This window comes from Hyaena hyaena, unplaced genomic scaffold (genome assembly GCF_003009895.1).
Source record: "Hyaena hyaena isolate Hyena2069 unplaced genomic scaffold, ASM300989v1 scaffold_892, whole genome shotgun sequence".
Classification (NCBI taxonomy): Eukaryota; Metazoa; Chordata; class Mammalia; order Carnivora; family Hyaenidae; genus Hyaena; species Hyaena hyaena.
Genome location: NW_024081509.1, coordinates 548559 through 575544, shown reverse-complemented (window position 1 = coordinate 575544; position 26986 = coordinate 548559). Strand labels below are relative to the sequence as shown.

Sequence of the window (26986 nt, the reverse complement as noted above, 5' to 3'; positions counted from 1 at the left end):
AAATAAAACATTAAAAAACTTTAAAAAAAAAAAAAAAAATAAGCATCTATCCATACTTACAAGAGACTCACTTTAGACCAAAAGACATATACATATTGAAAATGAAAGGATGGAAAAAAATAACCCATGCAAATACAAATAAAAAGAAAGCTGGCATAGCAATACTTATATAAGACAAAATAGACTTTAAAACAGACTACAACAATAGACAAAGAAAGGTATTATATAATGATTAAGGGATAAAGCCACAAGAAGATATAGGGATTTTAGGTATCTACACACCCACTATAGGAGCATCTAAGTATATAAAGCAAACATTAATAGACATAAAGAAAGAAATTTGGGGTGCCTGGGTGGCTCAGTTGGTCGGACATCAGACTTCAGCTCAGGTCATGATCTCACAGTTCGTGAGTTCGAGCTCTGGGTCGGGCTCTGTGCTGACAGCTGAGAGCCTGGGGCCTGCTTCAGGTTCTGTGTCTCCCTCTCTCTCTGCCCCTCTCCTGTTCACACTCTGTCTCTGTCTCAAAAAATAAACATTAAAATTTTTTAAAGAAAGAAAGAAAGAATGTACAGTAATTCATTAAGAGTAAATGATTTTAATACCCAACTTACATCGATAGGTCATCCAGACAGTGGACAAAGAAACAGTGGACATAGATGACACATTAGACCAGATGGACTTAACAGATGTAAACAAAAACTTCCATCCCCAAACAGCAAAATATGCATTCTTTTCAAGTGCAATGGAACATTCTCTAGGATACATCATAAAATGAACCACAAAACAAGTCACAATAAATTCAAGAATCCTGAAATCATATGAAGCATCTTTTCTGACAATTATAGTATGAAACTAGAAATCAACTGCAAAAAACAAAAACAAAAACAAAAACAAAACACCAACAATCCTGAAAAAAAAAAACCTCCACAAACAAGTGGAGGCTAAACAGCATACTACTAATCAACCAATGGGCCAATGTAAAGATTGAACAGGAAATTTAAAAATACCTTAAGAGAGGCAAACCATGAGAGACTCTTGAATGCTGACAAAAACTGAGAACTGATGGATGTAGGGGGGAGGGGGGATGGGCATGGAGGAGGGTACTTGTGGGGATGAGCACTGGGTGTTATGTGGAAACTAATTTGACAATAAACTATTTGTAAAAAAAAATAATAATAGTAAAAGGCATAAAAAAAGGATTAGATTAAAATTTTAACTAGAATATGAAAACTTAATTGAGAATTACTTCAAATAGGAAACAATAATAAAACAAAAATGTAAATCTGATACACACTCTCACTGTTACATATGGAATTAAAATATGAGTGCTTAAAAAAAAAGTTCAAGTTGCTAAGGAAATTATAAGAATAGTACAATGAATTTCCTCCTCCATTCACTGTGATTCCTCAGATGTANCACTGGGTGTTATGTGGAAACTAATTTGACAATAAACTATTTGTAAAAATAAATAAATAAATAAATACCTTAAAAGAGGTGCTCCTGGATGGCTCAGTTGGTTAAGCATCTGACTTTGGCTCAGGTCATGATCTCACAGTCTGTGAGTCTGAGCTCTGCATTGGGCTCTCTGCTGTCAATGTGTAGCCTGCTTAGGATCCTCCGTCCCCCTCTCTCTCTGTACCTCCCTTACTCAAGCTCTCTCCTCACAAATAAACATTAAAAAATTTTAAAAAAATAAACCTTAATTAAAAAGAAAACACAATATTCCAAAATCTATGGGATGCAGCAATTTCTAAGAGGGATGTTTATGTCAATAGATGCCTACCTTAAAAAACAAGGAATATCTCAAAGCACCTATGTTTACACATAAAGGGAGAAGAAAAAGAACAAACAAAACCCCAAATTAATAGAAGAAAGAAAATAGTAAAGATCAAAGACTAAAAGAAACAATAGGAAACATTAATGAAACCAAAAGCTGGTTCTTTGAAAAAATATACAAAATTGATAAGCCCCTAGCCACAGTCATCAAGAAAAAGAGAGTGGGCCCAAATAAATAAAATCAGAAATAAAGAAGAGAACTTACAACTGACAGCACAGAAATACAAATGATTTTCAGGGACTACTATGAACAATTATATGCAAATAAGACAACCTAGAAGAAATGGATAAATGCACAGAAGTACACAATCTTCCCAGGCTCAATCAGGAAAAAATAAAAACTTGAATAAATCTACTACTAGGAATGGATCTGGTTTGATTCCAAACCCAGACAAAGACACCACTAAAAAGGAGAATTACAGATCCATATCCCTGATGAGTCTGGATGCAAAAATTCTTCTCCACAGAATACTAGCAAATCAAATTCAACAGTACATTAAAGAATTATTTACCATGATTGAATGTGACTTATTCCTGGGCTGCAGACTGCTTCAATATTCACAAATCAATGTGATACACTACATTAATAAAAGGAATAAAATAATAAGAACCATACAATCCTGTCAATCAATGCAGAAAAAGCATCTACAAAATACAGCACTCTTTTTTGATAAAAACCCTCAAGAATGGAGGGATAAAAGGAACATACCTCAAAATCATAAAGGCCATATATGAAAGACTCAGAGCTAATGTCATCCTCAATGGGGAAAAGCTGAGAGCCTTTCCCCTACTGTCAGGAACAAGACAAAGATGCTGGTACTATGTTAAATATAGTATTAACCTCAATAACAAAAAGAAAAGGTTATCCAGGTTAATCAGCAAGGAGGAATCAAACTTACACTCTTTGCAGATAACATGACATTCTGTGTAGAAAACCAGAAAGATTCCACCAAAAAATTACTGCAACTAATACCTGAATTCAACTAAGATATAGAATATAAAATCGACGTACAGATATCGGTTGCATTTCTATACACCAATAATGAAGCAGTAGAAAAAGAAATCAAGGAATAGATTCTATTTGCAACTGCTTCAAAAACAATTAGATACCTAGGAATAAACCAACCCAAAGAGGTAAAAGATCTGTACTCTGAAAATTATAGAAAACTTAAGAAAGAAATTGAAGAGGACACAAAGGAATAGAAAAATATTCCATGCTTATGGATTGGAAGAATGCTGTTAAAATGTCTACACTCCCCAAAGCAATTTACATATTTAGTGAAATCCCCATCAAAACACCATCAACATTTTTCACAGAGCTAGAACAAAGAATCCTAAAATTTGTGTGGAACCACAAAAGACCCTGAACAGGCAAAACAATCTGAAAAAGAAAAACAAAACTGGCATCACAATTCCAGAGTTCAGGTATACTGACTTCAGAATTCAGCTTGATGATTATAAACCTTGTAGTCATCAAGATGAGTATGGTACTGTCACAAAAACAGTAAATCAATGAACAAAATAGAAAGCCCAGAAATGGACCCACAAACGTATGGCCAATTTATCTTTGACATAGCAGGAAAGAATATCCAATGGAAAAAGACAGTCTTTTCAACAAATGATGCTGGAAAACGGGACAGCAACATGCAGAAGAATGAATCTGGACCACTTTCTTACACCATACACAAAAATAAATTCAAAATGGATGAAAGACCTAAAGGTGAGACTGGAAACCATCACAATTCTACAGGAGAACACAGGCAGTAATCTCTTTGACATTGGTCTCAGCAACTTCTTACTAAACACATCGCCAGAGGCAAGGGGAAAAAAAGCAAAAATGAACTACTGGGATTTCATCAAAATTAAAAGCTTCTGCACACCAAATGAAAGAATCAACAAAATTAAAAGGTAGCTTAGGGAACAGGAGCAGATATTTGCAAATGACATATCTGATAAAAGGTTACTATCCAAAATCTACAAAGTAGCAAACTCAATACCCCAAAAACAAATAATCCAGTTAACAAATAGGCAGAAGATACAAATAGACACTTTTCCAAAGAAGACAGCAAAACCACAATAAGATAGCCCCTCACACCTGTTTAATTCCTAAAATTAACAACACAAAAATCAATAGGTGTTGGCAAGGATGTGGAGAAAGGGGAACCTCTTACTCTGTTCATGGGAATGAAAACTGGTGAGCCACTCTTAAGAACAATATGGAGATTCCTCAAAGAGTTCAAAATAGAACTGCCCTACAACCCAGCAATTGCACTACAAGGTATTTACCTAAAGTACACAAAAATACAGATTTGAAGGGGTACATGCACCCAATATTTAAAGGAGCACTATCAACAATAGCCAAGCTATGGAGACAGCTAAATGTCCATCAACTGATGAATAGATACAGAAGAGGTGATATATTTATATAGTAATGTTACTCAGCCATCAAAAAGAATGAAAACTTGCCATTTGCAATGATGTGGAGTTATAATGTACAATGCTAAGTGAAATAAGTCAATCAGAGAAAGACAAATACCATATGATTTCATTCATATGTAGAATTTAAGATACAAAACAGATGTACATATGGGGAGAGGGAAGGAGAGGAAAACAAAGCACAAGAGACTCTTAATGATAGAGAACAAACTGAGGGTTGATGGAGGGAGATGGCTGGGCAATGGGCTAGAAGAGTGATGGACACTAAGGAGGGCACTTGTAGTGATGAGCACTGGGTGTTGTATGTAAGTGATGAATCACTGAATTCTATTCCTGAAACCAATATTATACTGTATGTTAACTAAAATTTAAATTTAATAAAAAATAATAAATTCCCAACAAACAAAAGCATAGGAATAGAGACCTTCACAGGTAAATTCTACAAAACATTTCATGAAGAGTTAATACCTATCCTTCCCAAACTACTGCAAATAACTTGAAGAGGAAGAAATGTTTCCAGATTCATTCTACTAGACATGCATTACCCTGATACTAAAGCCAGACAAAGATACTACAAAAGAGTAGAAAATTATAAGCCAATATCCTTAATGAATATAGGAAAAAAATCCTCAACAAAATATTAGCAAACTGAGTTCAACAACACATTAAAAGGATCATTACCAGAATAAAGTGATATTTATTCCAGGGATGCAAAGATGGTTCCATATCCATAAATCAACCAACCTGATACACTACATTCACAAAATAAAAGATAAAATCATATGCTCATCTCAGTAGTTACAAAAATGTATTAAACAAAATCCAACATCCATTCACAAATAAAAACTCCACAAAGTGGGTAGAGAGGAAATAAACTTCAACACTAAATAAACCACACAGGGGTGCCTGGCTGGCTCAGTCTGAAGAGCATATGACTCTTCATTTGGGGTCATGAGTTCAAGCTCCACATTAGGCACAGAGATTACTAAAAAAAAAATAAATAAAACTTAAATACACATATACGTACATAGATGACAAACCTTCAGCTAACTTTATGCACAGAAAGGAAAAACTTTAAAATCAGGAATAAGACAAAGATGCTCATTCTCACCACTTTTATTCAACATAGTACTAGATATCCTAGTCACAGCAAAGCAAAACTTAAAAAAAAAAAGCGGAAAAGCAAAACAAAAAACAAGAACAAACCGCCCCCCCCAAAAACACTATAAAAAGAAAGATAGAAAGAAAGAAAGGCATCCAAATTGGTTAAAAAGTAAAACTGTCACTATTTGCAGATGACATAAAACCATATATAGAAAGCCCTAAAGACTCCTGTAAAAAACTATTACAATAAATGAATTCAGTATATGTTCAGGATATAAAATGGACATACAAAAATTTGTTCTGTCTCTATACACTTATAATGACCTAGCAGAAAGAGAAGTTAAGAAAATAAGCCCATTTACAACTGCATCAGAAAGAATAAAATATCTAAGAATTTAACCAAGGAGGTGAAAGACCTTATAAGTAAAAACTGTAAGGCACTCATGAAAGAAATTGAAGATGACACATACAAATGGAAAGATATACCCTGCTCATGGATTGGACGAACGGTGAGATCATGACCTGAGCTGAATTCAGACGCCTGAGTGAACCACCCAGGTGCCCCACATATGCAGTAATTTCTTGGACATCAGCCTCCACAACATTTTTCTGAATAGATCTCCTCAGGCAAGAGAAACAAAAGCAAAAATAAACTATTGGGACTATATCAAACTAAAAACCTTTGGCATAGCCAAGGTTTGTCTATCAACAAAACATGATGAATGGGGAGCAATATCTGCACGTCACATACCTGATAAGCGATTAACATCCAAAATATATAAAGAATCCATACAACTCAACACCAAAAAAACCCCCACAATAATCTGATTAAAAATGGACAGAGGACCTGAATAGATATTTCTCCAAAAAGGACATACAGATGGCCAACACACACATGAAAGATGCTCAACATCACAATTCATCATAAAAACAAGAAATAACATATTGGTAAGGATATGGATGAACCCTCATGCATTCAACCCTTAAGCACTGTTGGGGAGGGGGACATAAATTGGTGCAACAGCTAGGAAAAACTATATGAAGTTTCCTCAAAAAGTTAAAAACAGGGGCGCCTGCGTGGCTTAGTCGGTTAAGCGTCCGACTTTCACTTAGGTCATGATCTCGCGGTTCGTGGGTTCGAGCCCTGCATCGGGCTCTGTGCTGACTGCCAGCTCAGGGCCTGGAGCCTGTTTTGGAGTCTGTATTTCCCTCTCTCTCTGACCCTTCCCTGCTCACACTGTCTCTCTCTCGTGCCTAGAAATAAATAAAACATTAAAAAAAAAGTTAAAAACAAAACTACAATATGATTTAGTAACTCTATTTCTAGGTATTTACCTAAAGAAAACACAAATACTAACTGGAAAAGCTATATGCACCCTATATTTATTGCAAGATTATTTACAATAGCCAAATTGTGGAAGCAATCTATGTACCCACTGACAGATGAATGGATAAAGGTGTGTGTGTGTGTGTGTGTGTGTATAGATAGACAGATACAGATATAGACATATATATACATATACATAGAATGGAATTTTAGTCATAAAAAAGAATGAAATCTTGTCATTTGTGACCACATGGGCGAACAAGACAGCATTATGCCAGATGAAGTAAGTCAAAGAAAGACAATGTGGTGTGACCTCACTTACATGTAGAATCTAAAACACAACCAAAAAAATGAACAAAGAAAACAAAATAGAAACAAACTAATACAAATCAAAACCACACTGAGATACCACTCACGCCGGTCAGTGGCTAAAATGAACAAATCAGGAAACTATAGATGCTGGCGAGAATGTGGAGAAACGGGCACCCTCCTACACTGTTGGTGGGAAAAGTGTGGAGGTTCCTCAAAAAATTAACAATAGAACTCCCCAATAGCACTACTAGGAATTTACCCAAGGGATACAGGAGTGCTGATGCATAGGGACACATGTACCCCAATGTTCATAGCAGCACTTTCAACAATAGCCAAATCATGGAAAAAGCCTAAGTATCCATCAACAGACGAATGGATCAAGAAGATGTGGTTTATCTATACAATGGAATAGTAGATGGCAATGAGAAAGAATGAAGTCTGGTCATTTGTAGCAACATGGATGGAACCCGAGGCCGTTATGCTGAGTGAAATAAGGCAGGCAGAGAAAGACAGATGCCATATGTTTTCACTTATAAGTGGATCAGGAAAAGCTTAATAGAGGACCATGGGGGAGGAGAAGGGGAAAAATAGTTGGGGAGAGAGAGGGAGGCAAACCATGAGAGATTCTTGAATACTGAGAACAAATTGAGGGCTGATGGAGGTTAGGGAGAGGGGAAGGGGGGTGATGGGCATGGAGAAGGGCATTTGGGATGAGCACTGGGTGTTATATGGAAACCAACTTGACAATAAATTATTTAAGAAAAAAATTTAAAAAAAAATAAGGCATGAGGATACAAAGAACAGCAAAGGGAATACAGTCAATTATAATTTAATAACCACATGTGGTGACAGATGGTAACTAGATTTGTCATGGTAATCATTTTGTAATGTATGTCAATGTCAAATCACTACATTGCACACCTGAAACTAATATAATGTTATATGTCAACTGTACTTCAAAAAGCATATATACATAGCAAGAAATCACTAACTAAAATATTACACTAGAAAAATTCACTGTAGGCAAATTAGTATAGAAAGAAAGTATATGAGACATATACAACAAAGAGTAAATGGCATACATAAGTCCAACTGTAATAATTACAATATTTAATACAGCTGGTTTATACTATCATTCAAGTCTTCTATTCCTTGTTAATCTTCTGCCTAGTTTTCTATAAAAAATTTAATAAATTTTTCAAAGTAGGGTACTAAAGTCTCCAACTCTTATTATTGAATTTTCTATTTCTTTACTATGTCAATTTTGTTTAACGTATTTTGAGACTGCTGTCAGGTACATATTGATTTATGATTGCTAAATCATCCTCATTTCATTGTTATAAAATGTCCTTTATTTATAACAATTTTTGTCTTAAAAATCTGTTTCACATTAGTATAATCACTCCACTTCTCTTTTGTGTATAAATATTCTTATTAATTTAAATAATTGTAAATGTACATCATCCTACAACATCTTGAAGCTCATTTGTATGGCAGATGCACACAATAATCTACTCAATTTTTTAAAAAGTCTGTATATGATATAAAAAGATTTTAGGGACTTTAAAATTGAGGAATCACTCACAGTTGTGGGGAAACAGAACGTTAGGGGCAGAGAACAGTCAACTCCTTTTATTGTAATGAATACAGCTTGGTCATCAGTGCTTATGGAATCAGGGATTGCTGCCATGACAGTATCTGATATACGGGTGACCCTCTTGGGGCAAAAACTGGTCCAGCGATGCCAGTAGCCCATGCAAGGAGACCCACGGCTTTCCTCTTTCACCGCTACATTACCCAACACCATTAATCACCATATAGCATATGCATGTGGAGATTTAGGAAAAAAAGCGTTACTAAAATGGGGGGAAACCTGGAAAACAAGGTACCCAGAGATGGGGAAATGACAGGCTTTTGGTCTCCCTCTCGTCAAAGGGTACAAATCAGCTCCAAGTGTCTCAGGCTCTTCCACTTATACATGCCAGGAGGAACTTGTATTTGCTGAAATCCAAAAGCTATTAGATCACCCTCATATTTTAGGCCAATATCAGGCAAAACTTTTCTGTTTCCATGGACATTTAATAAGTCAGACTTTCTTTCTGCATACTTGTTCCATACCCCTTACTATAAACCAAAGTGAAGTTCCTCCAGGTGGTCCTCAAGGGCCTCAAATGAGTAGCATCCCTCAAACGAGTGCTTTGCCTAAGGGTGGATGGCTTGCCCATCCACCTGTGCACAGCCTCCTCACTGAACTGGCTGCATCAGGTTCCTTCCTCTTTTTATAGCCATGAGCTCCTGGATGCCTGCATTCCATAACAGCCCTCAGCCTCTGTCATAAATAGATATTTTTCCTTATTCTAAAACCATTTGGTTTCTTCACAGTTTCATCTTCAAACATCACTGCATCTGAAGATTTTAAAATCACTCACCCTATGTCAGGAGGCACTCAGTCAAGCTAATGCCCACATTCCTTTTCCCAGCTGATGCCCAGGACACTTCAAGTCCTCTGAGCTCAGTAAGAACAGAGAGCCACAGAATTGTAGAACATTGAGGATTTTCTGTTTGTTTCACTACACTCACATGTCCTCTCCTCCACTTCTAGGTATGGGCTGCAGCGATACTAATAGTTAAGTTGTAGGGGTATTTGTCTCACATTGGAACCCCTGGGTGCTGAGAGCTGAATGGCTGTTTATAATAGCAGAACTATAAAACAAAGAAATGTTGTGCAAATACAAAACAGACTTGTCAGGATGATAACATCAACTGGCAGTGACACTATCCAACCATGGACTTGTGGCTTTTGAAATCTTCCATTAAGTTATATAAGTGCATCAGAAATATCTTTAAATATGACTTTCTAGTACAAAAATAGAAAGCCATCTAGTTTATTCACCTTTTGGATTATAGCATGGAAAAATGGCTTCCGATCATGCATGCTCCTAGAGCAACAATAGAAGTTGCTGCAAACAGCAAAGCTAGAGTACATCACTATGTCCTAACTAATTAATTAATTAATTAATGCCTCAACCTCAAAAAATATGTGTAGAATTATGTTACAGTTTTCAGGGATCTCTAAAAAGGACTAATAAAGAAATTTTCTTTCCAAATACCAACGTAGCTAGATGGGGGTATTAATTAGAATCAATTTGAGTACTGGTATTCACCAACTTATAAATGGATTTAGCATTTGAAGTTCTTTTGTACATCAATTATTAAATATGTAGAACTTATTTTCCTATATAAGTTTACTATATAAGTTTGATAAGAAATCATGGAATGCAGCAGTAGTACAATTCAATGAGGAAGTCACTTTAATAAACGGTGCTGCATCAACTGAGTTATCAGTAGGGAAAATACTGAACCTTAATTCATGCCTCATCTATACCCAAAAGTTAACTCAATAGCTTATAGACTTAAAGGTAAAAGTTAATCTACAGACTATTAGAGGAAAACACAGGACAAAGGCATCATGACCTGAGGAGAAACAAAGGCAGAAATCAAATAAAAAAGCACCAATCACATAGAACAAAAAAGTTACAGAGATTGGAAGATGGTGACAGAGTAGGAGGACCCTAAGTTCCCCTTGTCCCACTAATACAACTCAGTAACTATCACATCATCCTAAATACCCCCCAGAAATTGACCTGAAGACTGGCAGAACAACTGCACAGCTAACAGTAGAGAAGAGGCCACATCAAAGAGGGCAGGAAGTGCAGAGATGTGGTTCAGGAGGGAAATAGGTTGTGGCTATTGTGATGGGGAGGGAGCTGTGGCTGCAGAGAAGGAGGAGACAAGACCAGCACACAGGAGAATCTTCAGGGAAAACAAATCCCTATAACAATTGCCTTAGAAAGTGAGGTGTCGAATTTTGTGAGTTCTGGCAACTAGCCAGACTTAAAGCCTGGGGTTTTAAAGGTCAGTGGGCTTGTCTGGGATATAGACTGGAGGGTATCACGCTGCTCGTGGACAGAGGTAGGCAACAACTCACAGACATACAATGTGGTAACAGCAATCTGAAGAGTGCCAGGGGTACACAATGGGAAGGCTATTTGTTCATTTCAGAGTGCATTCTAGAGAGACAGTGTTCACAGAACGACCCCTCCAAGAACAAAGGAACTAGATAGTGCCATTTCCCTCCCCTACCTCTCATAAGCACAGGACCCCCTGCAGGAACCAGCACGTGCGCTGACACTACTTAATTACACCAAACCCTCTCCCCAACTCTGGTGAAACTACTCCCAGTCATCTTTGCCTCAGTTCACATGCAGTAGTTCCCTACCCCTAGAAGACCAACCCAAACTAGTGCTTACACCCACCTCCCCAGGGGTTTTGTGGAGCATTGATTCAGGTGATGGTGGTGACAGGTCTAATTTCACAAACAGATCGGAGCACACCCAGTGAAAATAGGCCAGGAACCCAAAACTGCCCACAACAGATAAAGTGAGACTTCACAGACAACTAGCCTGAAGGATAAAGCAGCCAGGACAAAACAGAAAAGCACATGCAGCATACACTGGAGTTACACTACACTGCAGTGCACTGAGGGGCGCCTGGGTGGCTTAGTCGGTTAAGCGTCCGACTTTCGCTTAGGTCATGATCTCGCGGTTCGTGGGTTCGAGCCCCGCGTCGGGCTCTGTGCTGACTGCCAGCTCAGAGCCTGGAGCCTGTTTCAGTCTGTGACTCCCTCTCTCTCTGACCCTTCCCTGCTCACGCTGTCTCTCTCTCTCCTAGAAATAAATAAAACATTTAAAAAAAAAAAAAAAGAAGACAGTTGATGAGAGAGTTAAGATGGTGGAGTAGGAGGGGGACCGTGGGCTTGCCTTGTCCCTTGAACACAGCTAGATTAACATCAAATCATTCTGAACATCTAGGATATTGATCTGAGGATTAAGAGAATATGCACAATCAGAGGGAGATAATGTGGCAGGTACAAGGTATGGAGACATAAATTAGGAGAGAGAAGAGCTGTGGTGCCACAGAGGAAAGGGAGCCCTTCTGTGGAGAGGTGAGAGAGAAGTGGGGGGAGAGAGAGCAGTGTGTCGGGTTCATGTACGAAAAGCACTTCCCCAAAACCATTGACTGGGGATCAAGAGGACATATCACAAGTTTTTACAAGCAGCAGAGCTCAAATCCTGAGGTTGTAGAAGTCCACACCATTCACCAAAGTTGAGCTGGTGAGTGCAATGATGCTCCTGGGGAGGAGGGCAGAGGCCTCAGAGTAAAGAGCATGGTATAAGGATTCCCTGGGTACAGTGGGAGAGAGCATTTCCCTTTCTGGAGTACATTTGGAAGAGGGCATACTGTGTCTCCAAGGACAAAAGATTTGACAGTCGTCACTGAGTAACTGACCAACAGCAAGGGACAGAGCTCACACAGAGAGCAGATAACCTGGTTGTTGCTGTGCTTCACAATAAACTCTAAGCACCTGTGCAGCCATGCAACTGCTTTGCTGGGACAAAACAGCACCAGGTGCAGCATGGCAAGTCTGTCCTCTGTGGGAGGAAAGCAGTTCCACACCCTGAAGGGGTCCTTTAAGATTTGGATTTCTGAATCCCAGCCATGCGCCAGGGACAAAATACAGAACTGTGGCCCTAGGAGTGCCAATAGCCTTGTCACAGACCAGATAAGAGCAGAAATCTGACAGAAGCCTGGGACACAAGAGGGAAATTTTTCACTTTTTTGTGAGGGATTTCTGAACAGCAGTGGATGCCAGGTTTCCACTCCAGGGCACAGAGAGCCATTTTCTCACTACAAACCAGCATGGACAGACTTCAGTGAGCAACACAGCATGCACAATGAAGGTTGGAGCCACTTAACCCCAAACCCTCACCCTACACCCCTCCCCCCCACCTCCCTGTGCCCTGCAGGTACATCTTTATTAGGACAAGTCAGATTGTCACCCAGTGTAGTGGGCCTCTTCCCCAGGGGACCACCATAGGCCACCAGCAGGCACCAACTCTACCGATCATAGAGTGCTCCAAAATGTCTGCTACAAATCAGGCAGACTTCCCCTGCCCCTTTGGAATTAGGTTTATACTTGTCTTTTTCATTTCTTTTTCTTTCTTTTTTTTTTTTTTTTTTTGACCAGGCTTTTTGTTTTTCCTGTTTCTCTGAAATCAAGCTTATGGGCTTATGGGGGGTGGGGGGGGGGTTGCTTCTTTTCCTTTTCTTTTTTTCTGGATCAGACTTTTTTTTTAAATTTAGGTTTATTTTAACAAACAAATCAAAGCACACCTTGTTAAAGGTCCAAACACTCCCCACTTCAAGCACCTGTAGGAAAGAGCAGCCAAAACACAATAGCAAAGTGCACACTGAATACACCAGAAACACTTCTGAAGCACCTGGCCCTGGACAGTGTATGAACTCTTAACATAGCATTACTCTCAGAAGCAGTAAATATAACAAGTCTTCATAATATGCAAAAGACAGAAACTTAGCCAAAATGACAAGACAGAAGAATTCTCCCCAAAAGGAAGAAATCACAGCCAGGGATTTACTCAAAACAGATATAAGCAAGATATCTGAACAAGAATTTAGAACAACAGTCATAAGAATACTAGCTGGGTAGTAGAAATCAGAGAAACCCTTGCTGCAGAAATCAAAGACCAAAAAAACTAATTAGGCTGAAATAAAAATGTTATAACTAAGATGCAAAATCAACTGGATACAGTCACAATAGGGACTGAAGAAGCAGAGAGTAGATGACACAGAAGATAAAAATTAAAGGGGCACCTGGGTGGTTCAGTCAGGTAACCATCCAACTTTTGATTTCAGCTCAGGTCATAATCTCGCAGTTTGTGAGTTTGAGCCCTGACATTGTGGAGCCTGTTTGTGATTTTCCATCTCCCTCTCTCTTCCCTTCTCTGCTCATGCTCTCTCTTGTTCTCTCTCAAAAGTAAATGAACATTTAAAAAATGAATGAATGGATGAAAGAATGAGTAAATAGATGAGAAAATTATGAAAATAATGAAGCTGAAAAGAAAAAAGAAGAAAACTATCAGATCATGAAGGTAGATTTAGGGAACTCAATGACACCATAAAGTGCAATAATATCGGTATCTTAGGCGTTCCAGAAGAAAAAGGGCAGAAAAAAGGGGCAGAAGGTTTATTTGAACAAATTATAGCTGAGAACTTCCCTAACCTGGGAAAGGAAACAGGCATTCAAGTCCAAGAGGTCCAAAGAACTCCTCTCAAAATCAACAAAAACAGATGAATATCAAGACACGTCATAGTGAAACTTGCAAATACAAAGATAAGGGGTGCCTGAGTGGCTCAATTAGTTAAGCATCAGATTTCGGCTCAGGTCATGATCTTGTGGTTCATGAGTTAGAGTCCCACATCAGGCTCTGTGCTAACAACTCAGAGCCTGAAGCCTGCTTCATATTCTATGTCTCCCTCTCTTTCTGCCCTTCCCTCACTCATGCTCTGTCTCTCTCTCTCACACACACAAATAAATAAACATTAAAAAACAAAGATAAAGACAGAATTCTGAAAGATGCTAGGGACAAAAGTCCTTAACCTATAAGGGTAGACACATAAGGTTAGCAGCAGACCTGTCCACAGAACTTCACAGGCCAGAGGAGTACCATGATATATCCAATGTGCTAAATGGGAAAAATATGCACCCAGGAATTCTTTATCTAGCAAGGCTGTCATTCAGAATAGGAGAGATAAAGAGTTGCCAAGATAAGCAAAAAAAGTGCTCAAGAATACTAAATCAGCCCTGCAAGAAATATTAAAGGGGACCCTTCTAAAGGGAGAGACCAAAAACAACAAACACTAGAAAAAAACAGTCTACAGAAACAGTGACTTTACAGGTAATACAATAGCACTATATTCATATTTATCAACAATTACTCTGAATGTAAATGGACTAATAAAAAAAATAATAATAATAAAATAATGCTCTAATAAAAAGATAATGGGCATCAGAATGGATTTTTAAAAAGACCCCTCAATTGGGGCGCCTGGGTGGCTTAGTCGGTTAAGCGTCCGACTTTCGCTTAGGTCATGATCTCGCGGTTCGTGGGTTCGAGCCCCGCGTTGGGCTCTGTGCTGACTGCCAGCTCAGAGCCTGGAGCCTGTTTCAGAGTCTGTGACTCCCTCTCTCTCTGACCCTCCCCTGCTCATGCTGTCTCTCTCTCTCTCTCCTAGAAATAAATAAAAACATTTAAAAAATAAATAAATAAATAAAAAGACCCCTCAATGTGCTTCTTACAAGAGACATATTTTAGCCCCAAAGAAACTTCCAGATAGAAAGTGAGGGGAGGGAGAACCGTTAATCATCCTAATGGACATCAAAGGAAAGCTGGAGCAGCCATACTTATATCAGACAAACTAGATTTTAAAACAAAGAATGTGGGGGCGCCTGGGTGGCTCAGTCTGTAAAGCGACGGACTTCCGCTCAGGCATGATCTCACATTCGTGGGTTTGGGCTCTGTGCTGACAACTAGCTCTGAGCCTGGAGCTTATTTCAGATTCTGTATCTCCCTCTCTCTCTGAGCCTCCCATGTTCATGCTCTCTCTTTCTCTCAGAAATAAATAAAACATAAAAAAAATTTTAAAACAAAGAATGTCATGAGAAATGAAGGGTACTCTATCATAATATAGCAGTTTATCGAAAAAGATTTAACAATAATAAATATTTATGCCAACTTGAAATAACCCAAATATATAAATCAAATATTCACAAACATTATTGATAATATAATAATAGTAGGGGACTTTAACACTCTATTTACAGCAATGGACAGATCATCTAAGCAAAAGATCAAAAAGGAAACAATGGCTTTAAATAACATACTGAAGCAGATGAACTTAACAAATACATATAGAGCACTTTATCCTAAAGCAGCAGAATATACATTCTTTTTGAACAGATATACTACAGATATACTAGCCACTATAAGAGAATATTATGAAAAATAATATATGCCAACAGATTGGATAACTTGGAAGAAATGGATAAACTGTGAGACACATATAAACTGCCAAACTAAAACAGGAAGAAATAGAAAATTTGAACAGACTGATAACCAGTAAAGAAACTGAATCAGTAATCAAAAAACTCTCAACAAACAAAAGTCCCGGACCAGAAAGCTTCATAGGCAAACTCTACCAAATATTTAAAGGAGAGTTAATACCAATTGTTCTCAAACTACCCCCCCATCCATCCTCCCCCAAAAAGGAAGGAAAACTTCCAAACTCATTCCATGAGGCCAGCATTATTCTAATATCAAAACCAAATAAAGACACCACAGAAAAAGAGGCCAACATCCTGGATGAACACAGATGAAAAAAATCCCCAACAAAATGCTAGCAAATCAAATCCAACAATACATTAAAAGAATCCTTCAACATGATCAAGTGGGATTTATTCCTGGGCTGCAAAGGTGGTTCAATACTTGCAAATCAATCAATGTGATACACCACATTAATAAAAGAAAGGATAAGAACCATATGATTCAGAAGATGAAGAAAAGGTATTTGACAAAGCACAGCATCCATTCATGAGACAAACTCTCAACAAAGCAGGTTTAGAGGGAACACACCTCAACATAATAACGGCCATCTTATGAAAAACTGACAGCTAATATCATCCTTAATGGGGAAAAATCGAGAGCTTTTCCTTTACAGTCAGGAATAAGATGGGGATGTCCACTCTCACCACTGTTATTTAACATAGTACTGGAAGTCCTAGCCACAGCAATAAGAGAAAGAAAAATAAGAGATCCAAAATATCAAGGAAGAAGAAAAACTTGCACTAATTTGAAGATGACATGATACTCTATATAGAAAACCTGAAAGACTGCACTAAGAAACTACTAGTAATGATACACAAATTCAGTAAAGTTGTGGAATACAAAATCAACATACAGAAATCTGTTGCATTTCTACACAGCATAATGAAGTAGCGGAAAGAGAATTGAAGGAACAATCACATTTACAAACTGCACCAAAACCAGAAGATACCTAGGCATAAACCTAATGAAAGAGGTTACAGACCTGTATTCTGAAAACTATAAAACACTGATGAAAGAAATTAAAGATGACAAAAAGATGGATTGGAAGAAATATTGTTAAAATGTCTATACTACCCAAAGCAATCTACACATTTAATGCAATCTATAGCATTTTTTTACAGAGCTGGAAAAAACAATCCTAAAACTTGAATGGAACCACAAAAGACCCCAAATAGCTAAAGCAATCTTGAAAAGAAAAAGCAAAGTGAGAGGTATCACAATTCCAGATTTCAAGTTATATTATAAAGCTGTAATATAATCGAAACAGTATGGTACTGGCAGTAAGATAAACATATAGATCAAGAGAACAGAACAGAAAACCCAGAAACAAACCCACAAATATATGGTCAATTAATCTTAAAGCATGAAGGAATGTCTACTGAGAAAAAGACAGTCTTTTCAACAAATGATGATGGGAAAACTGGACACTTCATGCAAAAGAATGAAACTAGACCATTTTCTTACAGCATACACAAAAATAAATTCAAAATGTATCCTGAAACCATAAAAATCCTAGTAGAGAACATAAAAATCTGAGAAGAGAATCTCAGATAGAAGCATCTTTTTTGACATGAGCCAGAGTAATTTCTTTCTAGACATGTCTTCTGTGGAAAGGGAAGGAAAAGCAAAAATAAACTATTGGGACTACATCAAAATAAAGTTTCCACACAGCAAAGGAAGCAATCAACAAAACTAAAAGGCAATCTATGGAATGGGAAAAAAAAATTGCAAGTGACAAATCTGATAACAGGTTATCCAAAATATATAAAGAACTTGTAAAACTCTGGGTACCTGGCTGGCTCAGCCAGATCATGTGACTCTCGATTTTGGGATTTTGGGTTTGAGCCCCATATTGGGTGTAGAGACTACTTAAAAATAATATCTTAAAAAAAAGTACTTATAAAACTCAACACCAAAAAAGAAAACAATCCAATTTAAAAATGGATGGAAGACATAAAGAGATATTTCTCCAAAGACGTAGAGATTGCCAACATATACATGAAGAGATGTTCATCATCATTTACCATCAGGGAAATGCAAATCAAAGCTATAAGGAAATATCACCTTACACCTGTCAGAATGGCTAAAATCAACAACACAACACAAGAAACAACAGGATTTGGTGAGGATGTGGAGAAAAAGGAACACTTGTGCACTATTGGTGACAATGCAAACAAGTGCACCTACTGTAGAAAACAGTATGAAGGTTCCTCAAAAAGTTAGAACTACTCTGTGATCCAGCAATCACACTACCAGGTATTTACCCAAAGAATACAAAAACACTAATTCAAAGGGGTACATGCTCCACTACGTTTATAGCAGCACTGTGTACAATAGCCAATATATGGAAGAACCCCAGTGTCCATCAGATACAGAATGGATGAATGGATAGATAAATGGATGAATGGATACAGAAGATGGATACAGAAGATGAATGGATACACACACACACACACACAATGGAGTATTCAGCCATAATTACAACAATAATCAATTTCTTTACTAGGGTTAGATACACATGCAAATTTGTCAAAACTCATCAAATTGTACCCTTAAGATTTGTGCAGCTTACTCATTGTAATTATACTCTAATATTTTTTTAAAAAGAAATAGTTTATAAGCAAATCTTTAAATTTCTAGGTTAGCCCACCACCATTATGGTGACCATAATGCAAAAACTGCTATGGTAGTTTCTCAGTTTCTTCAGGAAATGACATTCTGTGTTTCAAAGGGAAAATGAATTCTCCTTCCTCATCATACTCCCTCCAGAAAGTTCAATGCAATAGTTGTATTCCATTTTCTTATTCTGTCCATCTATCAAGTATTTATTAGAATCGTCATATACATAGTCCTTAGTGAATACAAAGACTTAAAAAGACTCCCAAGGCCTGGTTTCTGCCCTTGAAGAGCATCTACTTCCTCCCTGATGTAACTGCAGAGCTTTCTTTCCCAGTTTTTTCTTCATGGAAATGGAGGCTGTCCCTGACCCACCCTGAGGGCAGAGAAGCCAAGGTGACTGATTCTTGCTTTCATGACAGGTAGATGTCAGATATTTATAGCTGTACTAGTGTGCTCTGTTTATGTGAACAGAACAATCTATGATAATGAGCTCTCAGTCATGACTATTAGAATGGAACTTTAGCAGAGAAAAGCCAAAACTGTGGAAAACAAATTGTGGGAATAATATATGTTTATATTTCCTCTACATTTAAACATGAGCATGCCTCTCAAGCATTGCTGGTGAGAATGGAAATAGATATGCTATTCCTGGAAATCATTTTGGCAATATATATATGAATGTATATATACCTACATGCATATATATATATATATATATATATATATAGTTTATAAAAACATCACTTTTAGGGGCACCTGGGTGGCTCAGTTAGTTAAGTGACCAACTCTTGATTTTGGCTCAGGTCATGATCTCATACATCACCCAGTGCTCATCACAAGTGCACTCTTTAATCCCCATCACCTATTTAATGCGAAAAGTGGTCTTTTCTAGTCCCTCATGGTTAAGGTTAAAAAACTTTTTTTAATGTTTATTTGTTTATTTTGAGAGATCACACATATGTGAGAGCAGGATAAGGGCAGAGAGGGGGAGACAAAGAATCTCAAGCAGGCTTTGTGCTGTTAGCATGGAGCCCGATGCCGGGCTCAATCCCATGAGCTGTGAGATCGTGGCCTAAGGCAAAATCAAGAGTAAGATGGTCAACTGACTGAGCCATCCAGGCACCCTCCCAAAAATTTTTTTTAAGTTGATTTATTTATTTTGAGAGAGAAAGGGAGAGAGAAAGAATCCCAAGCAGACTCTGTAGTTAGCCTGAAGCCCCAGGCTTGAACTCATGAACCATGAGATCATGACCTGAGCTGAATCAAGAGTTGGATGCTTAACCAACTAAGCCAACCACACACCCCCAAAATTTTTTAAAAGGACTGTTTATTCATTATGGACTTAATTAAAAGACTGAAGATATAATTAACATTTTATACTATACAAATATTTTTGAAGAAAAAATACACTCTGTTCAATAGCAATCCAATAAGACCAAGGGGTCATACATTGTATGAAAATGAGAATAAATTCTTATTTGCCTTAATGTCTTTGGATATTATCCACACTTATAATAACCCAGTATCAGATTACAAAGTAAATTTCACAGATAAGAAAAGCCTTATCTGGGGCACCTGGGTGGCTTAGTCGGTTAAGCGTCCGACTTTCACTTAGGTCATGATCTCGCAGTTCGTGGGTTCGAGCCCCGTGTCTGGCTCTGTGCTGACTGCCAGCTCAGAGCCTGGAGCCTGTTTCAGTCTGTGACTCCCTCTCTCTCTGACCCTCCCCTGCTCACGCTGTCTCTCTCTCTCTCTCTCTCTCTCCTAGAAATAAATAAAAAAGAACATTAAAAAAAAATTTTTTTAAAAGAAAAGCCTTATCTGTAGGTGAATTTGTCTATCTTCCCTCTTATCCTCCCTACAGGGACTAGAGTAAAATAGATGCACTTTATAATGAGCATGAGTTGGGTTAAAATCCTGACACCAGAAGTCCCTTATCAGGTGCATGCCTCAAATTCCTCTTCTGTATCATGCCTCAGGAGATCCATGCCCTTATACATTCCCCTCCCACACTGAACCTAGGTTGCCCCTGAGTAAGCCAATAAAATGTAGTGGAAGTGGCACTATAAAACTTTCAGGCTACAAATATGCATGCAGCTTCCACCATTGTCCTTGGAAGGTTTGGTCTAAGGGAAGCTACCCAGCATGTAAGGGGTCTGACTTATCCCTGAGACCACCATGCAGTAAGGAAGCCCAAGGCAGCCACATATGAAGAGACTATATGGAGAGATGGAGGAAGGAAGGTAAGGAGGAAGGCAGAAAAGGAGAGAGAAAAGACATAAAGAAGAGAGGGGGACTCAGCAAGCTGACAGATACATAGGTCTGGGACACCATGTGTCTTCTATTAGCCTCCTTTATCTTCTCTTTTTATGGAAACAGTATCAGTTAAACCAGGTACAGGCTGCAGAGCTATTATTCTCACCATGTTCCTTATTGACGATGATCTCTTCTCAGGACTAGACAGAGATCAGATAGGCGTAGATGTTCAGATGTAGCAGTGACTCTGGCTTCAGTTACTTAGTAGAGGCCATAGGCAAATAAAAGTCAGCTTTAAGTACCTTGAAGAAAGCTCTGAAATCTTTTCACAAAATATAAGGTTCAGTTTTACCTTCTTCACTCAAGTTATATATGACCAAATACATAGCATTACTGAGTATCTACCATATGCCTTCCAAGCGGACAGGAGCTATGCCCTGCCTTGATGAGCTGAGATCCAAGGGAATAGACAAGTACACAGGCCATCATCCCCTGGGTTTCAGGGGCAGAAGGGGGTTGAGGACTAGTGCCAAGGAAATGCATGGGAGAGGAAACTGATCCCATCTGTCAGAGTCTGGAGACCCTTCACAGAAGCAGCAGAAACTAACCACAGACCAAAGGGGGCTCCAGGGATGAAGATAACGTGTGTCTTCCTTGTCTGTGGATATGGAGGCATATGTGCTTAAGTGTGTGCCTGGAGATGGCAGGAGAAGCAAGGAGAAAGAACACATACATCCCACAGCCAGGGAATGCACACACTTCAGAAACAATGTACAGAAGGCTTGGGACAGCAGGTGGAATCCCAGGTTCCACTCCCACAACACAACTCAATCACCTTCCCAGTGTCTTAACAGTGACTACACTTCTAGACTGTACTCCTCAGAATGGAGAATATGAAACCTGAATTTTTCTTTATTATGGTAAAATAAATGTAACATAAAAGTTACCATTTTAAACACTTTTAAGTGTACAATTCTATGACATCAAGTACATTCACACAGCTATACAACCATTACCACCCCTGATCTCCAGAACTTTTTCATCTTCTCAAACAGAAACACCATACCCATTAAACACTAACTCTACATTCCCTGCTTTTAACAGTTCTTACAACCACCACCCTACTTTCTGTCTGTGAATTTGACTAAGTACCTCACACTGTTCATCCTTTTTTAACTGGCTTATTTCACTTAGCATACTGTCCTTAAGGTTCATCCATGTTGTAGCATGTGTTAGAATTACCATCATAAAAAGGCTAAATAATATTCCCTTAAATGTAGATACCAGAATTTGCTTATCTGTTCACCTGTTGAACAGATATTTGTTTTGGATTTGGACTGTTTGCACCTTTTGTTTATGCTATGTCCTTTTGTTTTTGCTATGAACATAGGTGTACAAATATTTGTTCGAGACCCTGCTTTTGCTTCTTTTGGGCATATATCCAGAATTGGAATTGGTGGATCATATAGTAAGTCTATATTTAATTTTTTGAAGACTTGCCAAACTGTTTTTCATAGCAGGTGCACCATTTTACATTTCCATTAAAAGTGCACAAGAGTTCCAATTTCTCCATATTGTCACTAATACCTGCTATTTTACGTTTTGTTTTTTGTTTGTTTGTTTTGTTTTATTTTTATAATGCCATCCTAATATATTGGTATAAGTGGTATCTCCTGGTTTTGAAGAAAGGGATTTAAAAAAAAAAGATCTGCTGGTTCATTCTGGTCTAGGGCATTCTATATAAAGTAACTTACTATGCAATTTTCCAAAGCATCCAGCAGATTCAAGCACATGACTTTCCTGAGACTGTTTCCACAAAGCTTGTCCCAGGGCAGGATACCACCCGCATGCTATGATTCCCTAGCCATCATTGCCTAGATGTGCCAGAATTCTAAAGTTGTAACTGGCTTTCCACACATGCTTTTACACCCAGCAATTACCTTCCCCCACCCCCATTTAAATCCTGCTTTAACTGGGCTCTAACACTAGACATACTGTAAATGATCTGTGGCTTCTTGTCCACTCTTACACTAGACATACTACAAATGATCTGTGGTCCCTCGTGCCCCCTGCCTTCTTCCCACACAGAGTCCTTCAAAGGTGCCCCAAGAGTAAGGTAGTCCACCACGAGCTTGTCTTGTGGAAAGTGCTGCTGGACTATCTGGGGACTCTATTTATTGGGAAGGTCCTTTCAAGAGTGAGTGACTGCCTGAAACAGAGGAAGCCCCAAAATCCTCAGTAGAATGGCTGTGACCAGAACTTGCCTCTCCTGAAGCTAAAACTCAAAAGAAATGCTCTCATGTGGCACTTTGTTTAAAGTTGAAACTGCCCATTTCTTCACTGGATTATTTGTTTCACAGGTGTTGACTTTGGTAATCTTTACTTTGTAAATTCTTTACAGATTTTGGATAGACACTCTCCAAAGAAGACAACAGATGACCAAGAGACACATGAAAAGATGCTCAACATTGCTCATCATCAGAGAAATACAAATCAAAACCACAATGAGATACCACTTCACACCGGTCAGGGTGGCTAAAATTAACAACTCAGGAAACAACAGATGTTGGCAAGGATGTGGAAAAATGGGAGCCCTTTTGCACTGTTGGTGGGAATGCAAACTGCTGCAGCTGCTTTGGAAAACAGTGTGAAGATTCCTCAAAAAATTAAAAATAGAATTACCCAACTACCCAGCAATAGCACTACTAGGAATTTATCCAAAGGATATAGGAGAGCTGATCCATAGGGGCACATGTACCCCAATGTTTACAGCAGCACTATTAACAATAGCCAAATTATGGAAACAGCCCAATGTCCATCAGCTGATGAATGAATAAAGAAGATGTGGTTTATACATTCAATGGAATACTACTTGGCAATGAGAAAGAACGAAATCTTGCCATTGCAACAATGTGGATGGAACTGTAGGGTATTATGCTAAGTGAAATAAATCAGTCAGAGAAAGACAGATATCAAATGTTTTCACTCATGCAAAGGTTGAGAAACTTAACAGAAGACCAAGTTGGAAGGAAGAGGAAAAAATAGTTTCAAACAGAGAGGGAGACAAACCATAAGAGACTCTTAAATACGAAGAACAAACTGATGGTGTATGGGGTGGGGGAAAATGGGGAAATGGGTGATGGACAATGAGGAGGGCACTTGTTGGGATGAACACAGGGTGTTGTATGTAGCAATGAATCATGGGAATCTACTCCCAAAGCCAAGAGCCTAGTGTATACACTGTATGTTAGCTAACTTGACAGTAAATAATATTTGAAAAAATAAGAAAGTTGAAACTTTCAGTTAGACAGTTTTTTACAGTGTAAGAAACTGACTAGTCTCCCTTAATATAAGAACTTGACTTCTTAGTTCTTAGCTACCTCCTCATTCCTCCTATCTCATCCATTTCAGTCATTTCATAATGGTCAACTCTGCTGCTTGTAGGCAGAGGTGGGAAAAGATTTTAGGCAGAGTAGATTCTGAAACTGCATATCCTCAATACTTACAACAGTACCTGGCACATAAGAGTTTTAAGAATATCTATTGAACAAATCAAAACTATATTTATCAAAACAAGACTATAGGTCTGCCTTCCATGACTGTAACCAACCCAGCTAACTTGAATCTGTAGCAATGGGTTGTAAGTGGGAAAGTATGAAATTAGTAAATATAACATTTTTACTTTCATATTTATTTAAAGGCATAGTACATAGTTATAAATAACAGCATTGATTATGGATGGGGTTTTTTTTCTGGTTGATTTGTGTTTTTTAAATTTTCTTACTGATATCCTCAAACACATAAGCTAAAATAACACATTTTAATTTTACTCAATAAGTGTTTTTTATGAACTAAAGCCTGTATTCAGGTTTCCTTAAATTTTACTTAATATCATAATGTGTCCTTAGACTCCTCCTGTCTGTGATAGTCTCTCAGACTTTACAACTTGGCAGTGGACTGGTCAGGTATTGCGGGCTGTTCCTCAATTACTGTTTGTGAGATGTTTTTCTCACTGTGAGACTGGGGTCGTAGGTTTTTGGGAGGACATGGAGGCCCTTCTCATATATCTTATCAATGGGCACATGTTATGTTTGAGTTACAGCAAACATTTCACACATCCGTGAAACCTGTCAAAAGGATGGATAGGTGCTTCCAGAAAAATATGCCACTGCCAGATGTGTCTTAGAGACATGTCTGCATCCCAAGGAAATCATACTTGGTTTTATTTAGATTTTATATAAAGTTAAGTACTTTCACTTCTAAGTTAAATTCCTGAAACAAATATCCATGATTTTATACTTTCACTTGAGACTGCAGGCCTCTCTTTCTGAAGGGACTCTTGGCTCTTCACCCAGGACACTGAGAGTTTCACCTGTGTTCTGGAATCAGCACTATTAAATAAATTTACTTACTCTCAAACCCTTGACCTGGTGATCTCATTTTCCTAAGAATTCTTAATACTAGTCTTGTGAAACTAACAGCTAATAACCCACAAGATTCTCTGTCCTTCTGAGAGCAGCATTTCTTGTGTCTCAAAGCAGGCTACAGCTTGTATTCAACCGCCCCACGGTTCTCTTAACACAGAGATGCTGGCAGAGAACTAACTGTAATACCTCTCTCACTTTTCACATTACTAAAGAGTGGGGTTTGGTGGCTTATCCACCAGGGGAATACTCAGTTGACCCTTTTTTTATTTTATTTTTTGTTTTTTTTGCTTTTTCAAAAAACATCTTCCTTCTGCTTTCTTCACACTGTATATCACGTATAGTCAGATGGCTTAAGTCTAAACCAGAGTAACTCAATCAAAGAAACCAGAATCAAAAGTTACAGAAAAGTACAGACCTTTTGCTTGACCCTGCGAGTGAAAGCCTTCTTGGCCCACTTGTCCCCCACTCCCCACCCCCGGGCCTGCCTAGTGCACAGTTCTTTCTTCTACATTGGCGCGGCCCCTGCAGGGGGCTAGGGAAGGCAAATCAACGGGTCTCGCTCTCCCAAGTGCACCCTAGGCCGGGGCCACAGCCTAGTTGAGAGCTTGCTCTTTCTGGGCAAGCACTGTTCTCCGACCATTTCGGGATACTATAAACCGGAAGGTTTCGCTAGCAGCGGTTGGGTGCAGGTGAAAGGGACGCCTAGGCTCCAACCCGAGGGCAGGTTGGTAAGCTGCGCGGCTGCAGAGGGAGTGGGAGGGTCTGGGAAGGAAGAAAGAAGTCAGCTGGTGAAACCCTGTAAAATTGAACAAGGCCTCTCCAGACGCTGGGAAAAGAGGAAAAGGGTGGGGGAGACACAATTACCATGGCTCAGGCCGCATCTGGTGATTCTTGGGCAGCGTCTGGAACTGCGGGAAGACAAGACGCGGCAGAGGCTCTTACGCTTTTGGGGCGCAGGGCCGAAGCAGTGCTTGCGCTTCAGGTGGGCGAGGAGGCTCCCACCCGCACAGCCAGCCCTCCGAGGTGCTCCGCCTTGTCCCTAGGCCTGGTCCAAGCAGCGACCCATACACCCCCCCAACTAGCGGCCGCTCCCCAGCTCATCGCCCAGCAGCTGCTTCCTCACCCCGCCCCCCACCCCCTTATCCAGAGCACAGCCCCTGCGGCCAGCCCTACCTCTTCGCTTGGCGCGCACGATGCCCTTTTTTTGCAGCACGAACGTGGACCCATTCACCAGGCTCGACACTACGGCCACGCCCAAGCCGAGCGACACCGCGGCGGGGCTCGGGCTGCGCGCCCCCTCCCCGGCCGCCGCCGCTGCCGCCGCTGCAGTCCCCATTCCGCCCGCGCCCGCCCTCCGCGCCTGCGCCTGCGCGCCGAGCGCGCTGGGGCTTTTGGGGGTGGACCCGGGGATCTGCGGGGCCTGGACCAAGTGGAGGGTTGGGTTGGGACCGGGTGTGGGTGTGGGGAGGATTCCGAGTTCCGCGGAGGCGGGAAAGGGGAGGAGTAGAACTTGGGCTCCGTGGAGAGGATGCGGTGGGAGATCCTGGGGCTCGTCCAGTGGGGTTGGAGCCCGGTTCCGCGAAGCCGGGAGTTGAGGTGGAGAGGAGGGGAGCGACAATGAGGAAGGAGTAGGGAGTGGGGAGTA

General features: G+C 39.3%; 1 protein-coding gene across 1 annotated transcript in view; it reads right to left on the bottom strand.

The window, feature by feature from the left end:
• The window catches only part of NIPA1 (NIPA magnesium transporter 1), a 76883-nt gene extending 50206 nt beyond the window's left edge, over positions 1 to 26677 (bottom strand). The window contains exon 1 of the mRNA XM_039220247.1: positions 26515 to 26677. Within this exon, the coding sequence (XP_039076178.1) occupies positions 26515 to 26677 (163 nt within the window). The remainder of the gene's footprint in view (positions 1 to 26514) is intronic.
• Positions 26678 to 26986: the final 309 nt, after the last annotated feature.